This window comes from Equus przewalskii, chromosome 15 (genome assembly GCF_037783145.1).
Source record: "Equus przewalskii isolate Varuska chromosome 15, EquPr2, whole genome shotgun sequence".
NCBI classification, from domain to species: Eukaryota; Metazoa; Chordata; class Mammalia; order Perissodactyla; family Equidae; genus Equus; species Equus przewalskii.
The window spans coordinates 35549555-35567432 of NC_091845.1; the positions used below are offsets into that span (position 1 = coordinate 35549555).

The window sequence follows — 17878 nt, forward strand, 5'->3', positions numbered from 1 at the left end:
TAAATATTTCCAACAACATTTAAAACGCAGATATCAAGCTACTTCCTAGAGCAGAGGTCAGTAAACTACGGTTCACAGGCCACATACAGGCTGCCACCTGTTTTTGTATGGCCCACAAGCTACAAACAGTTTTTATACTCTTAAAGGACTGGAAAAAAACAAAGGAAGAAAAATATTTCATCACACGTGACTATAGGAAGTTCACATTTCGGTGACCATAAATAAAGTCTCATTGGGATGTATCGCAGCATTTGCATATTATCTCCGCTGCTTTCTCCCTGCAACAGCAGAGTTGAGTAGCTGCAGTAGAGGCTGTGTGCTGCCAGAAGCCTGAATATTTACTGTCTGGCCCTTGACAGAAAAAGCATGCCAACCTCTGTCCCAAAGTATGTCAGCACAATTGGGGAGGGTGGAGTTTGCAGCAGCTGCTGCTGATTTAAGGAGCATCCCACACAGCATGATATAGGATGGCAGGCAGCCCTTCTTCCTTGAGGGTCATCACGTGGCCAGTGCCCGAAGAGGCCAGGACCTTGTGGCACTCACAGGTTCTAATGCAAATACCTCCTGGGAATCTCCTGCACATGCCAGAGCACGGCAGAGAAGGAACTGCCTTGGGCAGACACTATGTTACCAATGCAAGCACATTTTAAAGGTTACCTTTTAATACTGGACCTTCTTTGAGGCTCACGGTCATGCTTGTGGGAGGAATGATGCCCGTTTTCAGACACATGCTCAAGGTTCCCAATGCTGGGCCGCTTTCCAGGGGCAGCTTTGGACATATTGGCATTATTGAGATTGGCATTTGTTGAGCTGGGAACTTGCTTTCCTATGGAATTATGGTTATGATGGTTATGACACACCGAATTTCCTGCTGGAGGAAACAGCGGTTTCTCAGTATCACTTGCAGGTGGAATTGAAGGCCTTTGGACATGCAGGGGACGGTGGGTGGTATTGGTCTGCTGAAGGGAATCTCTCCTATCACTATTAACATGATTGACATGGTTTCCAAGCAGGGCACCATTTCTCTGCAAAATAATGGGAGACAACACCAGGTAATTTAACAAGTATTTGATGCAGGCTAGCTATGTTAGGTAATTTTTTTCTACATGAAAAACAAATTCTAGGTAAGCTCCATAGGATCTCTGTAAAACAATCTGAGTGTCTCAATGATCGAGGTGAACGTGTCTGTGTGGCAGGTGGTCCCCCCTGAAATGAGGAAGGTTACCGATTCCTGAGATGGGGAGCAAGCTCTCAGCTGGGATTCGAGTGTGCTCGTCCAGTCGCTCCAAGTTGAGGTGACTTATACCCAGCAGGGCCGGTTGGCAGCCCCGTTGAGGCTGAGGTTGAGGTTGGGAGTAGGCATGCTCCCTGGGCTGGGCAGCTGGGGGATTGAGGGCTGGCTGGCAGATCAAAGAGCTGGCCCAGGGAAGAAGGAGGTAGTTCCAGCAGGCAGCTGCTAGAAGGACCCAGGATGGTCATCCACACCGGCCAGTAGCTGTGGCCAAGCTCCTCTGAAGCTGCCATTGTGGGGCAGAGGAGCAAGCTCAGGGAAGGAGCAGGCCTGGCCCTAGGAGAGGTGCTGGTGAACGGGAAGGGTCTGCCGGGGGCAGGGATGGTCCACAAGCCCCTCTAGGCCCTGGGGCTCGTTTGCATTCTCCAGGCTCTTTTGTGGATCATTAACTGCCCAAACTGGAGTCCTGCCCCACTATTTCCAGGTGGCCAGTGTGTAGCTAGGCGTGGAATAATTACTTTGAATACATCTTCTTCTTCTTCTCGTTTTGTTTCTTCGGGCTCATCGTCTTGCAAATCGCATGATATAGCACGCCGGATTTCAGGCCCAATGTCATGCAGTGTCCTTAATCCCGCCTAGATCAATGAAAACGGCAAAACAGATTAGACAACACGGGCGCCCTGGGACTGACCTGGGTCCTGGCTTTGCTCCTGCCTGATTCAGCTGTAGGAGGGGAAGGTTTCTCCAAAGGACAGCCCAGGGAACGGGCCGCTTGTTTGAATGGAACTGAAGGAGTCCCTGCAGCCTCAGGGTTGTAGGGGGCACTCAGGAGTTCAAGATGAGCATCGGCTGGGATGTTTGAGGCCCTCAACCCAGTAACCTTTCCAAATACCTGCACTTGCAGGGAACATGGCCTGGTACTCAGGTCTGCCATGGCCAAGGGCCCAAATGCCAGTCTATAGAAGGATGGCCTGCAGAGCACCACCTCCTGGAGCCCCAGACAGGGCAAGGAGCACAGCCTGGCTATTCTACAGGGACAGTGGCAAGGACTCGCTGGCTGTGTCCAGCATGAGGAAGCCTGGGTACAAGTGCCAGAGGGCAAGCAGACCAAGCTGCCATCAGGGCCACTGGTTCTGCTAAGAAGCCATGGGAACGAGGGGGTGACACACACACTACAACCACCAGCACACTCAGGACCATGATGGATGGACCGACATGCACACAGACCTGGGCTACTGTGCAGTGCCAGCCTCCAGGTCCGTCCGCGGCGCCCTGGCCCACAGCCTGCGCTCAGGCTGAGAAGGCACCCACAGTCAGGCCACCCTCTTGAAGACCACAACACATTGAAAGGGGCTCAACAGCCTCTGGAGGTGGTGTGAGACCCACCAGGTGCCCCCTCCAGGCCCCTCACAGACATTCTGCATTTCCCCAAGGTCCTCACAGAGGCCTTCCTCACCCTGGGCCCCGCTCCATTAGGACAGGGCCTGAAGAAACCCTTCCATTGTTCCCAGCTTCACTAGGGAAACATTCGAGATGCTTACGGAGTATATATGGGGAAGGTGTAGTTGCTGACTCTGAGAAAATTATGATGTTTTGACCATCAATTTGAAGAAAAATAGCATGCTGACTTAAATACTAATAGGGACAGTATAGCTCCCTTAACCTTTTCCACAAAAGGCTTGCATCTGAAAGAGGCATTTCCTACCTCCCCCAGGTCAAGGTCACCCGTCCTGCAGCAGGGCAAAACCCCTTGTTGGCTGGCAATCTGTCTGCAGCTCAGAGCCACTAAAGGCTTGGAGAATGTGTGAGAGCCTGGCTGTGCAGGGCTCCGTCTGCAGATACTCCAACATCAGGGTGGTCTGCAGAGGAGAACGGGGCCAAGTGGTGGGTCATCAGGGGAGGGGACCACTTCCCTGTCCTTCCTCCACAACCCTCAGCAGTGGGCAGTAGACAAAGCATGATGACTGTGCTTCAGACACACCCAGCAGTGGCGGGGGTTGGGGGCTGGCGGAGGGGATGGGATGGTAGCCGCAGTCTGGCCAGATTGGGCAGGGCTAGGCCCACTGGTGTGGGAATGCTCAGACTGGTTTTCTGCAGATGACAGGGGTGACAACGTTATTTCAGAATGGAAAGTCATATGAGAACTTCCCAAGAGGCTCTTGTGAAGACGACCTTGTCCTTAGTAGCACCTAGCCTATGAGATGGTCCTGTGAAAAATGGCACACCAGACTGGGTCTGGTTTGAAGCACTGTTGAAGAGAGGAGCAGCAGGTCCTTCCATTTCATGAAGTGTAGAGGTGAAAGAGCTGCGTGGGGTCAAAGCTTTAAGGTTCCTGGCTAGGAATGTGTGTGCTAGGGGAAAGACACACACGTCCTAGGGCCAAACCCAGAAGAGTTCATGGTGTGGTCAGTGAGGCTGCCTCTCACTTTCCTGTTCCTCTGGTCACAGGCATAAGATGCAGACACACATGCACATACACATGTACACACACACACACACACACACACACACATGAACTCACACATGCATGCACACACACACGCACATGCAAACATATTTTCCCTCTCTCAGGATCCCTGAGTCCAGCACATCTGAGCCTGGGGAATCATCTGGCTTGGAGGCAGACCTAACTTGCCATTCTCATGGAAACATCAAGAAGGCAACTCTAATGTCAAGTGGGTGAAAGCTCTTACACAGCTGAGCTGCAGGCATGTGCAGGAAGGTGGAGCCCGGCAGCATGAAGCAGCCCGCAATTCCTTCATTCCGCGTTTTTTAGGGCACCATTATCAAGGGAAGATAAGCCCAGCCAGGGTTTCATCATCTGACTCTGGATCACTGGGAAGAAAGGGCTGTTACATATCTGAGGCTCCCAAACAGGAGACCAGATTTGAGACACCTGCTGCCATCGACACAAAATAAACACAGGTGACCGTGCACTAAGTCAACACCTCCAGGTAAATCATGTACCTTAGTCCACGTTACAGGGAGCAGGGGCCCGGAACACACTCCTGAGTTTAAATAACAACAGATAATCCTATTCATTGTCATTCAACTGATTGAACTAGGCCTGATTAAAAGAAATAGAAAACTATTTATTTGGATAATTTTTAACATCATCCTCTGTTGACGGGTTGACATTTCACTGAAATACACATATAACATAATTGCATAATAAAAACAGAAACTGTCTCCAGCATGTCTTCAATGATATACAAGATTAGGAAAGTGCAGTGAACAGACACAGGACAGAGAATTTGTTTGCAACATAAATCACGGAGAAGGTTGACAGGTGACCCGAGGGGCCACTTTCAAAGACAAATAACGACAACATATTTATTAAAGAGACATCAGAGGAGGAGAGAGTATGTCCCTCTCCCCAGACATGAAAGCAGAGGTTTGGAAATCATGATGACATTTTGCTTGCTCCACACAGGAAGAAACACACCTCCTAGGAGTCAGGGACTGACTTTACTCTTTCTCGTGGGACTGGGGGAAGGCTGGGGTGGGGTGGGGGCTTCAGCGGGTAGGGGTGTCTTCCAAGGTTGGGAATGAGGGAAACAGAAGTTCCCAAACTTGAACTGAAACGAAGCTTAAGCACAGCACCCTGAATTTATTACATATCACAAAACATGATAATGGAATTTTTCTAGCACACATATCAAGCTAAAAGGTAGCTTAGGCTGCTCCAAAAATTCCATAGGCACAAGTTCCAATTCCAAAAATTGCAGAAAACTATCTTAAATCCTTGAAAAAATTACTTTTTTTCACAGCCCTAAAAAAGAACATTTTTTTCCTGGAAATAAACACTTTACAATCAGTAAAATGATCTGTTCTTTCATATTTCATATCTGTGTCTATTTCTATCAGCAAAATACTATTTTAATTTGAAATGTGGTCATTAGCACTTAAACCAATACAATTAAAGCCATATAAAGTCATTCCATTAACATCACAGTAGAATTATGGTTTCGAATAAACACAAAATTGCTATAAAATATAAACATTACTGATTTAAGATGTCCAATCATATAAAATATTAAACAGAATCAAGCCTAGTTTCTGTTGATTTTTAAATGCTAGATGTTATCATAAATATTTTTTTAAAAAAAGAAATGTTGGCGCTTTGCCTGTAGACTGCTGCTTGAAATTTTAGACACCATTTAATTGGAACTTTATAGATATTTACTCTATTGAATGGTTAAGTCACCAAAAAAACCCAAACTATAAAATCTCTCTAAATATTTCTGAAGCAATAGCATAAAAGTAAGATATTTTAACATCAAGTATGAACATTCATTTACCTTCCTTTCTCTTGCCCACTTTCAGGGTTACATTTTTCCTACCTGGGTGCATATGAAATGCTTTTGCTGCCTGTCTCCCTAAGCTAGCTCCATCAGACACACCAGTAGTCTGCCAGCTCTTGGCACCACAGCAAGCACGTAAAATGCCCGGAAACCCCTCCTGAACCTACACTGTAACAGTGCAGATAAGAGATCTGAGTCTCCAGTCGGGACTGAGCCAGGCCATTCATCTTCAGATGTGAGGGCCAGGCTTTCACACTCCAGCCAAAGAGCCCGTGTCTGGTAGAGCCTGCTCTCCATCACAGGCAGGTTTCACCCACCAGGGCTGGCTCTGCACAGTCATCTTGTTAAAGGCAGTTCTGATTAACCCGTTAGCAGGAGTCAGCCCCTACCCAATCAGAGGGGATAACTTTACACTATCTCCATCAGAAGAAAGGACTGCAGATTAAATTCTTATGGAATAAAGCTGTTCATCTAACAAGCTGTCCCCTGCCTCCTCCGCACACACATATCACACGTGGGCACTCCCTTTCTTTTGTTATTGTTATCCTCTAGGGAAAATGAGATGGTGTGGCCTTTGTGTCCATTATGAACAGTCTTTCAGTTATATATAAAGGTTTAGAATCATGAGCACAACACTCTGAGTCATCCACAGTGATTCTGAGCCTCACTGAAAAGTCAGCTGTAACATTACCCTGTAAGGTACCCCTGGGGTTGCACTCAGCTGTACACACTGAGTTTGTTACCATCACTCAGAAAAGTAAAGAACACTTAAAAAAAATTACCTAAAGTAATCTATGATATTTCTCTGCAAACAATCTGACAGAGCTAGCTATTTTCATTCCACCTTGATTCTTGGTTGTAGTTTGACACCAGAATTGGAGAAATTCTTGCCAGTTTTCTGATAAGAGAGTATTAGTTAAAACTTAGGCTCAGCAGATGCCACAAATCATGACTTCTTCTCTGATGGCATCTTTGTACTGGTCAACGTGATCTCACATGCTTCATCCCACTATATCCTGGAAGGGAGGGTGGGCCAGACTATTCCCATTTGGTTAAGTGACCTGCCCCAACTAGCAAAGGCTTGGCCAGGACTCTTGATCCCCAAGCTTCTGGTGCTCATGATGCCATGCTGGCCCCACTTCAACAACCACCATGAGAAAGTCTTTGGGTCTACAGGAAAGAGTGCTGGGATCAATTCTCAATCATCACTCACTCACAACTGTGACCCAAAATGACCGTGGGGTGCTACCCAATCAAGGTTAACCTTTCAACTAACTTAGCAGAGCTCTTATATCACTAAGTCAGCGTGGAAACAAATTATCACAAGGTATCACGAAAACTGATCCTATGCTCTGCACACGTCCTTGTCTCAGGTGTGCCACTCTGAGGAGCTGAGATCTTTAAAACAGTGTCTATTCACACACTAGTTCAGACCAGCATTCCTCTAGATGGGCACAGGCAGTGAGATGTGGCCATGTGGGGAACATCTCTCAGTGTGAACTTGGCTGGACACACCGGGGCACAGGCAGCTCCGTGTCCAGGTGAGGGACTGGGATGAGGGACGGGCCTGGGAGGCAGAGGATGGTTCAAGCTAGGGGCAGTGCTATATGCAGAAGGCTCTTACCAGATAGATCATAAAGAGGCTCCAGCACTCTTTTCCTTACAGGGGATTTGGGATTCTTCCCCTAGAGCAACAGTTCTCAAAGTGTGGCCCAGGGACCTTGGGGCTCCCCTAAGACACCTTCAGGGATCCATGAGGTCATTGCAATTTGCATACTACTACTACTATGATGTCCTTTGCCTGTACACTCTCATTCTCTCATGGGAGCGCAGAAGGGTTTTCCAAAGGCTACATGACCCATGATGATGTCATCTCTCTGGCATCTTTGTGGTTGCATATTCTGTTTTAAAAATTTCTGTTTTAATTTCTAATGCAGTAAATATTGATACACAAGGGTCCTCAATAATTTTTAAGAGCATAAACGGGTTCTGAGACCAAAAAGTTTGAGAACTGCTGATAACCCATCCTCAGACAGGCAACATCATCTTTTCCTCAGGCACCTGACTCTTCACTCCATCCATCCAGGATTCCTATGATTCTGCTGACCTTTCCCCACCGTTGGAAGAAATGTCCTTCCTGTGGCTTCTCTGGGCTAGCCTGTGGTACTTCTGAACAGATTGCCTTCACTGTGCCTTAGCCATGATGTGTCCCCTCCTCTTACCCCAAACAGCCGCCTCTCTTAGGCCTATGGTGTGCCAGAGAGAATGGATTCACACAGGTACCTACCCAATCTTGGAACCGTTAGAAAGTGTTAGCAAGCTCCTTCCCATGGATAACTCAATCATGACACATTTGAGCTAATGAGGGTACTAGGTGGGTATTATTCAATAACATACTACGATAATTAAGACCTTTTGCCTACATAATATAACTTGCCTTAACTTTTCAGTAATTCTATCTTCTCAAAGACTTTGAAAATAAGAATTACTATTCTCAGAGGGGAAAGACTGCCCACTTTTCAGAAAGAGCAGAGAATCCAGTACCCCAGAATCCTGTGGATTAATTTAGTTTTTAAGTGGGTCACACTAGAGTGTAAGCTACCTAGGAAGAGCCTTTGCCCATGCCCCATCTTACACGTGCTTCCCTCTGATGGATACTGGCCTGCAGCGTGTCTTCCATCCAGGAGCTTAAGAGTTTAGCACCATGGACTGCGGTGTTGGGTACCAAGTTTGCTGAGTGAGTCTGTGAAGATTCTGAGAGAACAAACTCGAGTCATTTCCTACAACTTTTCTACATTTAAAGCCATACTCTTCTGCCAAGGTTTGAGGAGGAAGGAGAGAGGCGCCTGCAGTTTGACTGTAAACGAAGTCTCAGGGAAGCCTTGTTTCCCCTTTGAGCAAGGCCAGAGGTGGCCTCCACCATTTCCAGGCGTCTTTCATGAACTGGTCTTGGCTACCAACCATAGCCAGTGCCTTTACTCAGCAACACAGCCAGGCCCACGTGGGGCAAGACTCTTGTTTCATTTAAACCATTCTCTAAGTCGCATCTAGAAAGTTACCATTTTCCAGTATTTACTTATTTGGAAGGACTGTGGAGAAAGGCATGTGGAAATTACCAGCCGTGTGAATTGCTCAGGGCTGTTCTGCTGAGGCTTTGGCATATGGAGACAGATCGAGAAGACAGTTGGTCACACTGGCCCTCTGAGACAGGGGCAACACAGACAGTGGGTGAGCACATACTGTCCTTCAGCTTTTAATAAACTCGACATCAGGGTGGGTCAGAGACAGACAAAAGGGATCATCTGTCTGATGGTGGACTAGCCCCTCATCTGTGCCTACACGGTTGGCCAGCTTCCTTTTCAGGGATGATACACCAAATACTTAATAACTGGTACATCCTAGACACTACCCAATCAGAGCAGAAGTAGGCCTGCAGAGCACAGTCGAGTCTCAGAGGCCCCGCCTCGCCAGGCATTAGCCCTTCAGTTGCTGGATCACAGAGGGGTCTGGAGAGGAGCTGGGATGTTGGCAGGGGGTGAAGAGACTTGGGGCATTGGGGCCAAGCTGTTAACTAGTAGGTACAGACATGCCTCAAATCTTCAAATGGGGTCCAGCCATACCAGAGTGTGATAACCAGCTGTCAACTCCATCCCCATGTCACCACCCATGGTGCTGTGTGAAGAAGTCAAACCTGATCTCGGGCCCCATGGACTCTGCTGTGAGAATCCATTAGACCCACTGTGAGTTCTTAGACTTAAGACAATCCGCACACATGGGAGCATGATCCGTGGCCAGGCCCATTTCCATAGTGAGGCTAGGGAGCCCACTTATGTCCAGGCAGGCCAGACCACTTGGTATTGAGAACCCCTGGGGCCAAAGGGCAAAGGTCACAGCACAAAAGACATCACCAGATCACCCTCCCTCAAGGCTGGGAGGGACCGTGTCAGTCATGCACAGGATGAGCCTGTAGGACCTCCACTAGTATGCCTCTTCCCACCGGTGACACTGCTCCCCCCGTCTGCCTGGTCTTGGATGAGTGCAGCCAGGAACAGGGCTGCCCCACATTCTGTGGGCCCTCCCCACCTCATTCGCCCGCACGCGCACATGCAGCCTCCAGTCTGCATAGACCAGGGCAGGCAAAGGGGGCTAATAACGCTTCCTTTCTCTAGACACTTCAGAACCTTCAAGTTTTGACACTAAAGTTACTTTTGAATATTGATTTTAAAACTCAGCTTGGCTCCTCTGGGTATCCTGGGCTCAGTCAATGTACTGACTCCTTAACCACTGCTTGGAGTCAGCTGAGAATTTCACATGGGACGGTCTCATGAAGCAACTTCTTGGGAAAAAATCTACTGTTCGTAAGATGTGAAAACACAACCTGCAGAATTACCTCTGTTTACATTTGTATGCATTTCCATGATATCTTAAAAAGGGCAGAATTCTCTTTCTCAATGGATAACTACAGTACAGAACAGAAAAGAGATCAAAGAAAAACAAGAATTTCTTAAAGTTCTGGTAGTAAACAAGCATATGATATTATTATTGTTGTAGTCTTAATAATAAGCAATTATACGTTCAAAGTGCTTTACAATCACTTAGCTATTCCTCACAACAGCCCTGTGAGGTAGGTCGACATTATTACCCCCATTTTACAGATGGGGAAACTGAGGCACAGAGAGGTTAAGTGTCTTGCCCAAGGTCACGCAGCAAGTGAACGCTGGAGCTGGGACTAGAACCCAGGTTCCCTGACTCCCAGTGTCCTTGAAACTAGACCACACTGCTTTCAAAGAGGCATCCCCAGACTGGCTTTGAGCACGAATTAAAGACGGACAATGTTGGATGAGGTTTGAGTGTGGTGGTATTTCCCGTGGACACGTTAAGATGGAACCTGAGGTGTTGCCTGGATTGGTTTTGGCATGCGGGTGTATGTGTTAGTTTAAATGAGTGAATCTGAGCTTCCTGTCCTGCCCACTTCTCACTGCATTCTGAACAGGATCACTGCAGAGAGCAGGAGCCGGACGGTCAGGAGGGCGTGACGGACTGGCATATAAAAGGAACTCTGTCAGCTCAGCGCCAAGGGGCCTGCCAGTCTTTGGGAGTTCGGGCAAACTAGGGATGTAGGACTCTGGAACGGAGTCAGCTGCCCACCTTAGGCAGGTCTGCTTAATCTTTTTACTTTTTTAATTTTTTGTTTTGTTTTGTTTTACTGGCCAGTATCAGGAAGTTGTGTTCATTTCATTTCTCTGTGGGGCGGCTGCCCCCCTCCTTTGCTCTTTCCCACTCTTTCCCTTTCTCTGAGTCTGTTTGGAAGGGAAAACTGTTAAGACTTGCACGTTCCCTTTCATGAAAAAGAGCCACTGTGAGCAGTGTCCACGACAGGAGGCTACGGCTCGGCAGCTGAGCCGCGGCCCTGCTTCCACCTTCCGGAGGAGGAGTGCTCTGCTTGGAAGGGGTCTCCCTGGGGCCTCGGGTTTGCTTTTTCCTGCATTTCTCCCGAAATGCTGTTTCAGTAGAAATAAGCCCACTTGAGACTTTTCCCTTTCAAGGCCTTAGCCATAAACGCCTTCCGACTAACGAGCTTGGTGCTGTAGCTCAGGCAGAAAATTCTAAAGCATCCGTTCAAGCATCTGAAACAAATGAATCAGCCGGTGAAATCTCATCTGTTAGCATCTGTTCTCCTCTTAGATTAAAAAAGAAAAACAAAAGGCCTTTTTATGGCTTTAGATGGCATGCTTTAAAAAAAGAAAAAAATCCTGCTACTTTTTAGACTAAGGTGGCTAGATAACAGGTGTCTGATACTCCACAAGTTATTCCATTTTCCTCTGTCTTTATACGTCGAGCCTCCCTTAGAAGGCCACATCAGGGACCAAGAGCCATTTGCTTCTTGTATACCACCCCCCTTTCCACTTGACCATCTATATCACCATCTGTCAGCTGGGGCACAGCATTTAACATTATAAAACCTGACAAGCTAATCCTTTATGAGTTGAAAATATCGGTCTCCTTCTTAAACTCAAATTCCAAACAGGTAAAAAGTAAAAAAAAAAAAAAAAGACTATCCTTCTAAAGTCTTCCTGTCATTAAGGCTCCCATCTGGGACGAACAGGGGACGGACTCCTTCACTTCCACCAGAGTGTCTTTTGCATAAAGGAAATCCATGAATGTTGAAAGAAAAAGAAATGAACAAAACTTTTCCCACTTTAGGATTTTTTTTTTTCTGATCCATGAGATACTGGACTAATTCATGTCTGTATCTTGCATGGACGTCTTCATCTGGAAGGTCTCACGGGCATTACTCTTTGGGGGGAAGGGCACTGAGAGTTCTCATGGCTGCAGAGCTGTGTTCCTTTATTTATTGGCTCCTCATGGAGACCTGCAGGTCACTCGGATGCAGCAACAATGGATGAAGAGCAAATGCTGAGTCAAACTAAAGAGAAATGGCATGTAGGGGATGAGTGAGGAAAAAAATAAAGGGGCCTGATGCAGCTTCTCCGATTCCCTCTGTAGAGGGCTGGAGAGAAAGCTGGCTTTAATGAGAAGATGGATGGATCGATGGAAACTGCACACTCATTCGGACCACAGAGGCCAGAGGACACCAGGTGCCGAGCTCCTACCCACACACGGATCTCGGAGCTCCTCAAACCATTTCCCTTCATGTAGAAGGGGACACTGCAGTTGGTCTGAACCGAGGGAGACCAGCTGGAGCCCACGGGGTTGAAAACCAGAGTCCATCCGTGTGCCCTTGAAAACCATTCCACGGGGGAGGGGCAGAGGATGCGGACGGGTTCCGATCCTGTTCAGACAGACTGCACGCTACGCAGCACAAGCACGCACATGCCCATGTCTTGACTGCTGCGCTCACACCGCGACGCCCACACTCCACTTTCCATGAGCTATTGGTCTGCCAGCCGTGTGGCACCCCTGGCACCAGCAGGAGCAACTCATCCCTCTTCTCAACAGGCCACGCCCACTTTGGGGGCTTCCCTGAGGATCTGTGTACTTGTCCTCATGACACTGTTGGTACATTTCTCCCGCTGCCATTCAACCCCACTTCCCTAACTGCTACACTGTCGTGTAATATTTCATCATCCAGAAAGGAAGAGCCTCTCGTGCTAATTAAATGTAGAGTGGCAAATCACATTTAAAGTCATTTCTAGAGCAGAGGAAGCCAAAAAATGTAATTAGAATTATCCTTCAAGGAGACAAAAATTTTCTATTTTTAATGTTTGCTTCAGATTCAAATGCATTTTTAGAATTTATCTGTCAAGATTATGAACACAACTTAATTTTCTGGGCTGTGTACTCAACATAAATCATAGACAGAGCCTCAACTCCCAATGGAACCATGTGAAAACGTGCTGATATTATCATCTAACTGGAAATGTTTGAATTTCACCAAGGAAATGAAACTCTTTCTATAAACCACAAAATTAAAAATGCTTAGGAGGAAAAAAACTCAACGTTATTGTAACACAATATGATAGAGTCTTTTAACCTACGACTTATAAATGCAGCTTTAGCATCATTTGAATCTTCAACTTAAAGACTCAGTGAAGCCCATCCATGAAACGTGGCAATTAATTACTTAGCTACGTGTAGGTTTTCAGATTTCAAACATCAAAACACTATATCCAGCCACCAGAGCAAGCACTGAAGCCATCTAATTGGGACATCTTGGGGATTCACAAAAGGTGTAACTCTGTAGCCAGGTGGTCATCATACATGTCTTCCACAGACAACAGAAGGGTCTCACAGCACAGAGCGAACTTGTTACTGTAAATTCTGACAGAGCCATCCACGAAAGAGTATGTTTCCCCTCCAGAAAAGTCATCAAGTTCCATCAGCCCACCACCTGGAATCGGAGAACAGCAAGCAGTCCCTACAAGTAGAAGGCACCATGGCACTCGGAAGTCTGGCCAGCCTATCGTCCAGGCCCAGGGTTCCCTCAGGGAAGATCCTTCAGAAACACGTTAGTCGCTCCCTTTCCTCGCACCCAACTTGGCGACGCTGCCTTCAAGCATGTAGGGCCCAGTGTCCTGCTCAAACTTGCAAACACATCTTTTCAGTTTGCTTTGTCTCTCTAAGGCTATTTGTGAGCTGTGATCAGAAGCAGCACGGTCACTTTTACTGACTAGATCTGCCAGAGGTGAAAGAGCTTTAACTCAAATTCCACAACCGGAGCCAGCGGTTAGCTTTGCGGCTGAGCCTGGGATTCACTGAGCTCCCTTGAGATGCGATCAGAGAAAGAAAGATAGGAAATTGTCTTCCGTCGGATTCGGCATCCACCCTTCCCCCGGCCCTGCAGCCATCTGGGCAGAGCAGAGGTCTCCTCAGGAATCAGTAGGTCACTGTCACACAAGGTCATCTACTAAGCCGCCGTATGCATACGCACCCCACACTGCTCCATTCAGTCAGTCGCTGTCATTCATTTTCACACTCTCTCTCTCAGCGAGACCACAGACAAGGCTTCACTGTGGTAGTCACCATCACTTTGAACACAGAACAGTGCTGGGCATTTTTCCCAGAAAAAAAATGAAGGACTATTCCACATTGAACCTTACCAATACCTACAAGGTCCAATTTAAGACGAGTGGTGATACCAGGGATACAAATGTAATTTTAGAGTAAATCAATTAAAAAGGAAAAATTCTTTATCTCATTCATGGTAGACTTCAAGCATTCCAGGTAGCGGAGATGACAGGGCTTTCGATTAACTTGAACAGTTGTTTCTGACAGCTTGCCAACCTCTGCAGTTCCCTTTTTCCTGTTCTTACTCTTTTTCTTGTTCTCCCTTCACCCTGCTTTCTCCATCCCCAGCACTCACAGACTTCCTGCTCCTTTTCCTGCAGGTCTCCACTGTGACTTCCTTGCCCCTGACCCGCCTCTTTCCCATAGGAGCTTTGGGCTTACCTACGATTCTGTACCCTCAAATGCATGGACCCTGGTTGGAACTAGAGATTCCTGAAAGCCACATCCACACTCCAGGGCCTGGGGCGGGGCCAGGGCTGGCATAGGGGTAGAGACCAGAGGCCGGCCCGGGTGTGAGAGAGCAGCATTTGCACAGCAAGCCTCAAGGCCATCAGGAGACAACGCACAGAGAGACAGGCACACCGCACATATACACACACACGCATACACTAGGAGGTGATGGATGTTTCTGAAATGGACCGAAAACCAACAAGCAGTGGGGTAAGAAACAAACAGAAACAAAACAAAGCACTTGCGTTCAGATGGAAAGCTGTTTCTGGGCAGCAAGGGCCCAAGTCCAGGGCTGGGGGAGGGTGGGGGCCTGCTCGGAGGACACTGCCTTTGGAGAAGCCTGGAGGAGACAGGGTGCAGGGGCAGCGCTCGCTCCCCTCCCGCCAGGGAGGTGCCTCTGCCGCTGTCCTAGGGGCCCAGCCCCAGGGCCACAGGGGACGCGGGGCACCACGGAGAAAGCCGGAGAGGGAGGCACTTACCTCGTGGCCCAGAAATGGCTAGTCCACATTTTGGGGAGTGTGCAGTATCTCAGTTAAACAAAATCCTTGTAGTACTGCTCAACCATGAATAGGCAGCTCTCTAGTATTTCAAATAAGCTTGTAAAATCGTTAGTGAAAAGAGAAAAAAAATGAAACAACAATTCACCTGTAGGGCAATTGTGGTGTTCTTCGCAGGGTACTTTCCCACCAGTCCTTGTTCTTTCCGTTTCTTGAATTTCCTAAAGTAGTCCTGTATCAGGAAAGTGGCATAGAACTTCCCCACGGTTACCTCATCATCTAAACGGAGAGACCAGACAGAGCTCTCCCGATCAGCACATTTGCACCAAGAGCCTAAACCCTGGCTTCTGGCTGGGGGCAGGGGTGGAGCAAGACGGTGCAGAAGGCACCGAGCTCTCAGCTTACAACACAGGAGACTAAGTCTAGCAAAAAGCAAGGTTTTGCAAAGCAGTTAAGGCTCAAAATTAGAGTCAGTTAAATGAACTGATACTCAAAATTGCAGAAAATAATATATTTGTCATGAGTTTAACAGAGCAGCGTATTAGTAACACTATGAAGTGCTGTCTTGGTTATTTACTTAAAATAAAAATTACAAAACAAAAAAGGCTAGATGGGTCATATTTTCACCCCGCGCATAGGGATTTGCATGTGTAATTACCATGAACACCAAGGGCAATTAACCATCCAAATCCTGATGCCTCGAGATAGACAGAGAGACCTCAGAAAGGTGACAGACAAGCTCGGAAGAAGAGGAAGGTTCAGAAAAGAGACTGCAAACCCAGATTTTTCATGTGCTCCCTTGGTTCTCTGCCAATAGCCTCCATGTACCATTTCTTGGTTTGTAATTCAGAACTGCTTGTTTTCGGCACAGCAAGCGACAGCTCCAACTAACCTCAAAGTTGAGCTGACACTTCTGCTTTATTCAGAAACAACCCAACAGTATTGCTGGGGAATTGGAACTCTGCTGGGCATCTTATAGGTGATGCATGAGGCAGAATAAGGGCTCTGGCTGTCTCGTGGTAAACCATCTTGGCAGTGGAATTGCACCCCAGGGGACTCCACAAGCCCTGCTCTCCCAGGGGTGCTCGCCACCAGATCTGCTGTGTGCTAAGGGCTCCTGAGCGGAAAGCTTAAGAGCCCCTTAGCAGCCCACCCAAGTGGGGCCGCACCGGGGCTGGGCACTGCTGACCATGACTGGCAGAGGCTGGGAGGAGGAATGGCTCCTGGCCCTCAGGATTTAGCATGGCTAAACTTTTGGCCAGGCTGCCCTTGCGAGAGTTATGTGCGATTTGGGGCAAGAGGTTCAACCCCTCTGGGTTTGTGTTCTCATGTGCAAACGGGGCTACGCCTCTTAGAGGAGCTGTGAGGAGTACAGAGAAGAGGTGTAAAGCGCTCAGCCCCTTCCCTGCATGATCCTAAGTGCCAGGCAGGGGCTGAATGACTGTGAGCCATCAGAGTCACTGTTATTTTACAATCTGCCCACAGTGGCACCCACTGAAATGCACTGTAGAGCATGACAGGTTGGGGACACTAGGAGCCACCATATTCACTAACGCACCATGCGTGGGGTTCGTTTTGTGACCGCTGGGAGGTCACTCTGGACACTGGTCAATCTGGACACTGCTGGGCTGCCTCTCCAAACTTCCTTGTCAGAAGCTGCTCAGTGTTACTATGAGGGAAGATGTCTTAGGGTGTCGGCCTCGAGAGGTATGTTACATTCCTTCTAAACCCAGGCTGGGCAAGTCCTAGAGTGGTGTAGGGGCCACAAAGTGAACCTAAGGCTTCGTACAACATGCGAAACCATGGTCCCTCATCAGTCTCAGGCTGGTCTAACGGTCTAACAATGCATTGTCCACAGGCAAGGAGGCAAGGGGTGAACGGAGACTGTTCAGGGCCTGGCACTTCACCCCTGCTCTGCTCTCAAGCCACTCCCCATCTTGCCCAGGGTGCATGTGGAACCCTGGTAGTTCCACTACCCCTACTACTGGGCATCACAGGTGCCAGGCCCTGTGTCAGAGGAGTTCCATGTGGTCTTATGGCCTCTTCACAACAAGTCTGAGATGGTAGATCCGCCCACCTCCTCTGACAGGCGGAGAGAGGTTAAGTGACCTCCCCCAGGCCAGCTGAGTTGGGATGTGAGCCCCCTGAATCTGGGCTCTCCTCCTCCTCTTCTGCAACACCTCCCTGAGAGACGGCCCAGCTGTGGCCACATGGACCATCCGCTTCTTTGGGGCTGCCCCTCCCAGAGTACAAGTCTCTCTCTCTACTGGGCTGTGCACAGGAGATGGACCAACTGCTGACGGAGCAAAGAATCCTGGGGCCCCAGGGGGATTCTCTGCCTGCTGTGCCACAGCTGGCCTCTGCAATCCAGGGTTTCAAGTCTTCTCTGTGGGCTCCCAGAAAAACCACTGGCTCTGACTACAGAGGGCCACCTCACTCCACACTGGGATGCTTCCAGCAAACAGTAGCCTAACCTTTATCTCCCTTCTGCCTGCACTGTGCTGGCCGGGAGGGGCGGAGGAGGCTTCTGCAGGAGGGTCTTGGCTTTTCCAGGCCCGGAACCTGGGGCGGCAGTATACCCAGTGCAGACGGCCCACCATGTTTCTCCCTGAGGAGTGACTCCAGAGCACAGACACATTCACCCAGGGAGGGATTCCAGCTTCACCTGGTCTTCTCCACTGAGACGCTGAGCTAATCGAGACTGGGCCCAGGAAGAGTTCTTAAGAAGAGGAAAAGCCAAAGCCACAGCAGAATAGAAAAGGAAGGAAGAGAAGGAATGAATGCAGTGAGGCCATGTGAGCTTAGGACTGGTGAGAAAGAGATGGTGTCAGCTCTGTGGGTTCTTCAGGGAAAAGAAGCCAAAGATC

The 17878-nt window shown here is 48.3% G+C and overlaps 1 protein-coding gene across 24 annotated transcripts in view; it reads right to left on the reverse strand.

Annotated features, from left to right (window-relative positions):
* The window catches only part of CACNA1D (calcium voltage-gated channel subunit alpha1 D), a 322004-nt gene that overhangs the window by 10921 nt on the left and 293205 nt on the right, over positions 1–17878 (reverse strand). For all 24 annotated transcript variants that reach the window (XM_070577072.1, XM_070577064.1, XM_070577071.1 and 21 more), the window contains 3 exons: positions 15160–15290; positions 1750–1866; positions 658–1025 (listed from right to left, as the gene is read on the reverse strand). In XM_070577072.1, coding sequence (XP_070433173.1) covers positions 658–1025; positions 1750–1866; positions 15160–15290 — 616 coding nt within the window. The remainder of the gene's footprint in view (positions 1–657; positions 1026–1749; positions 1867–15159; positions 15291–17878) is intronic.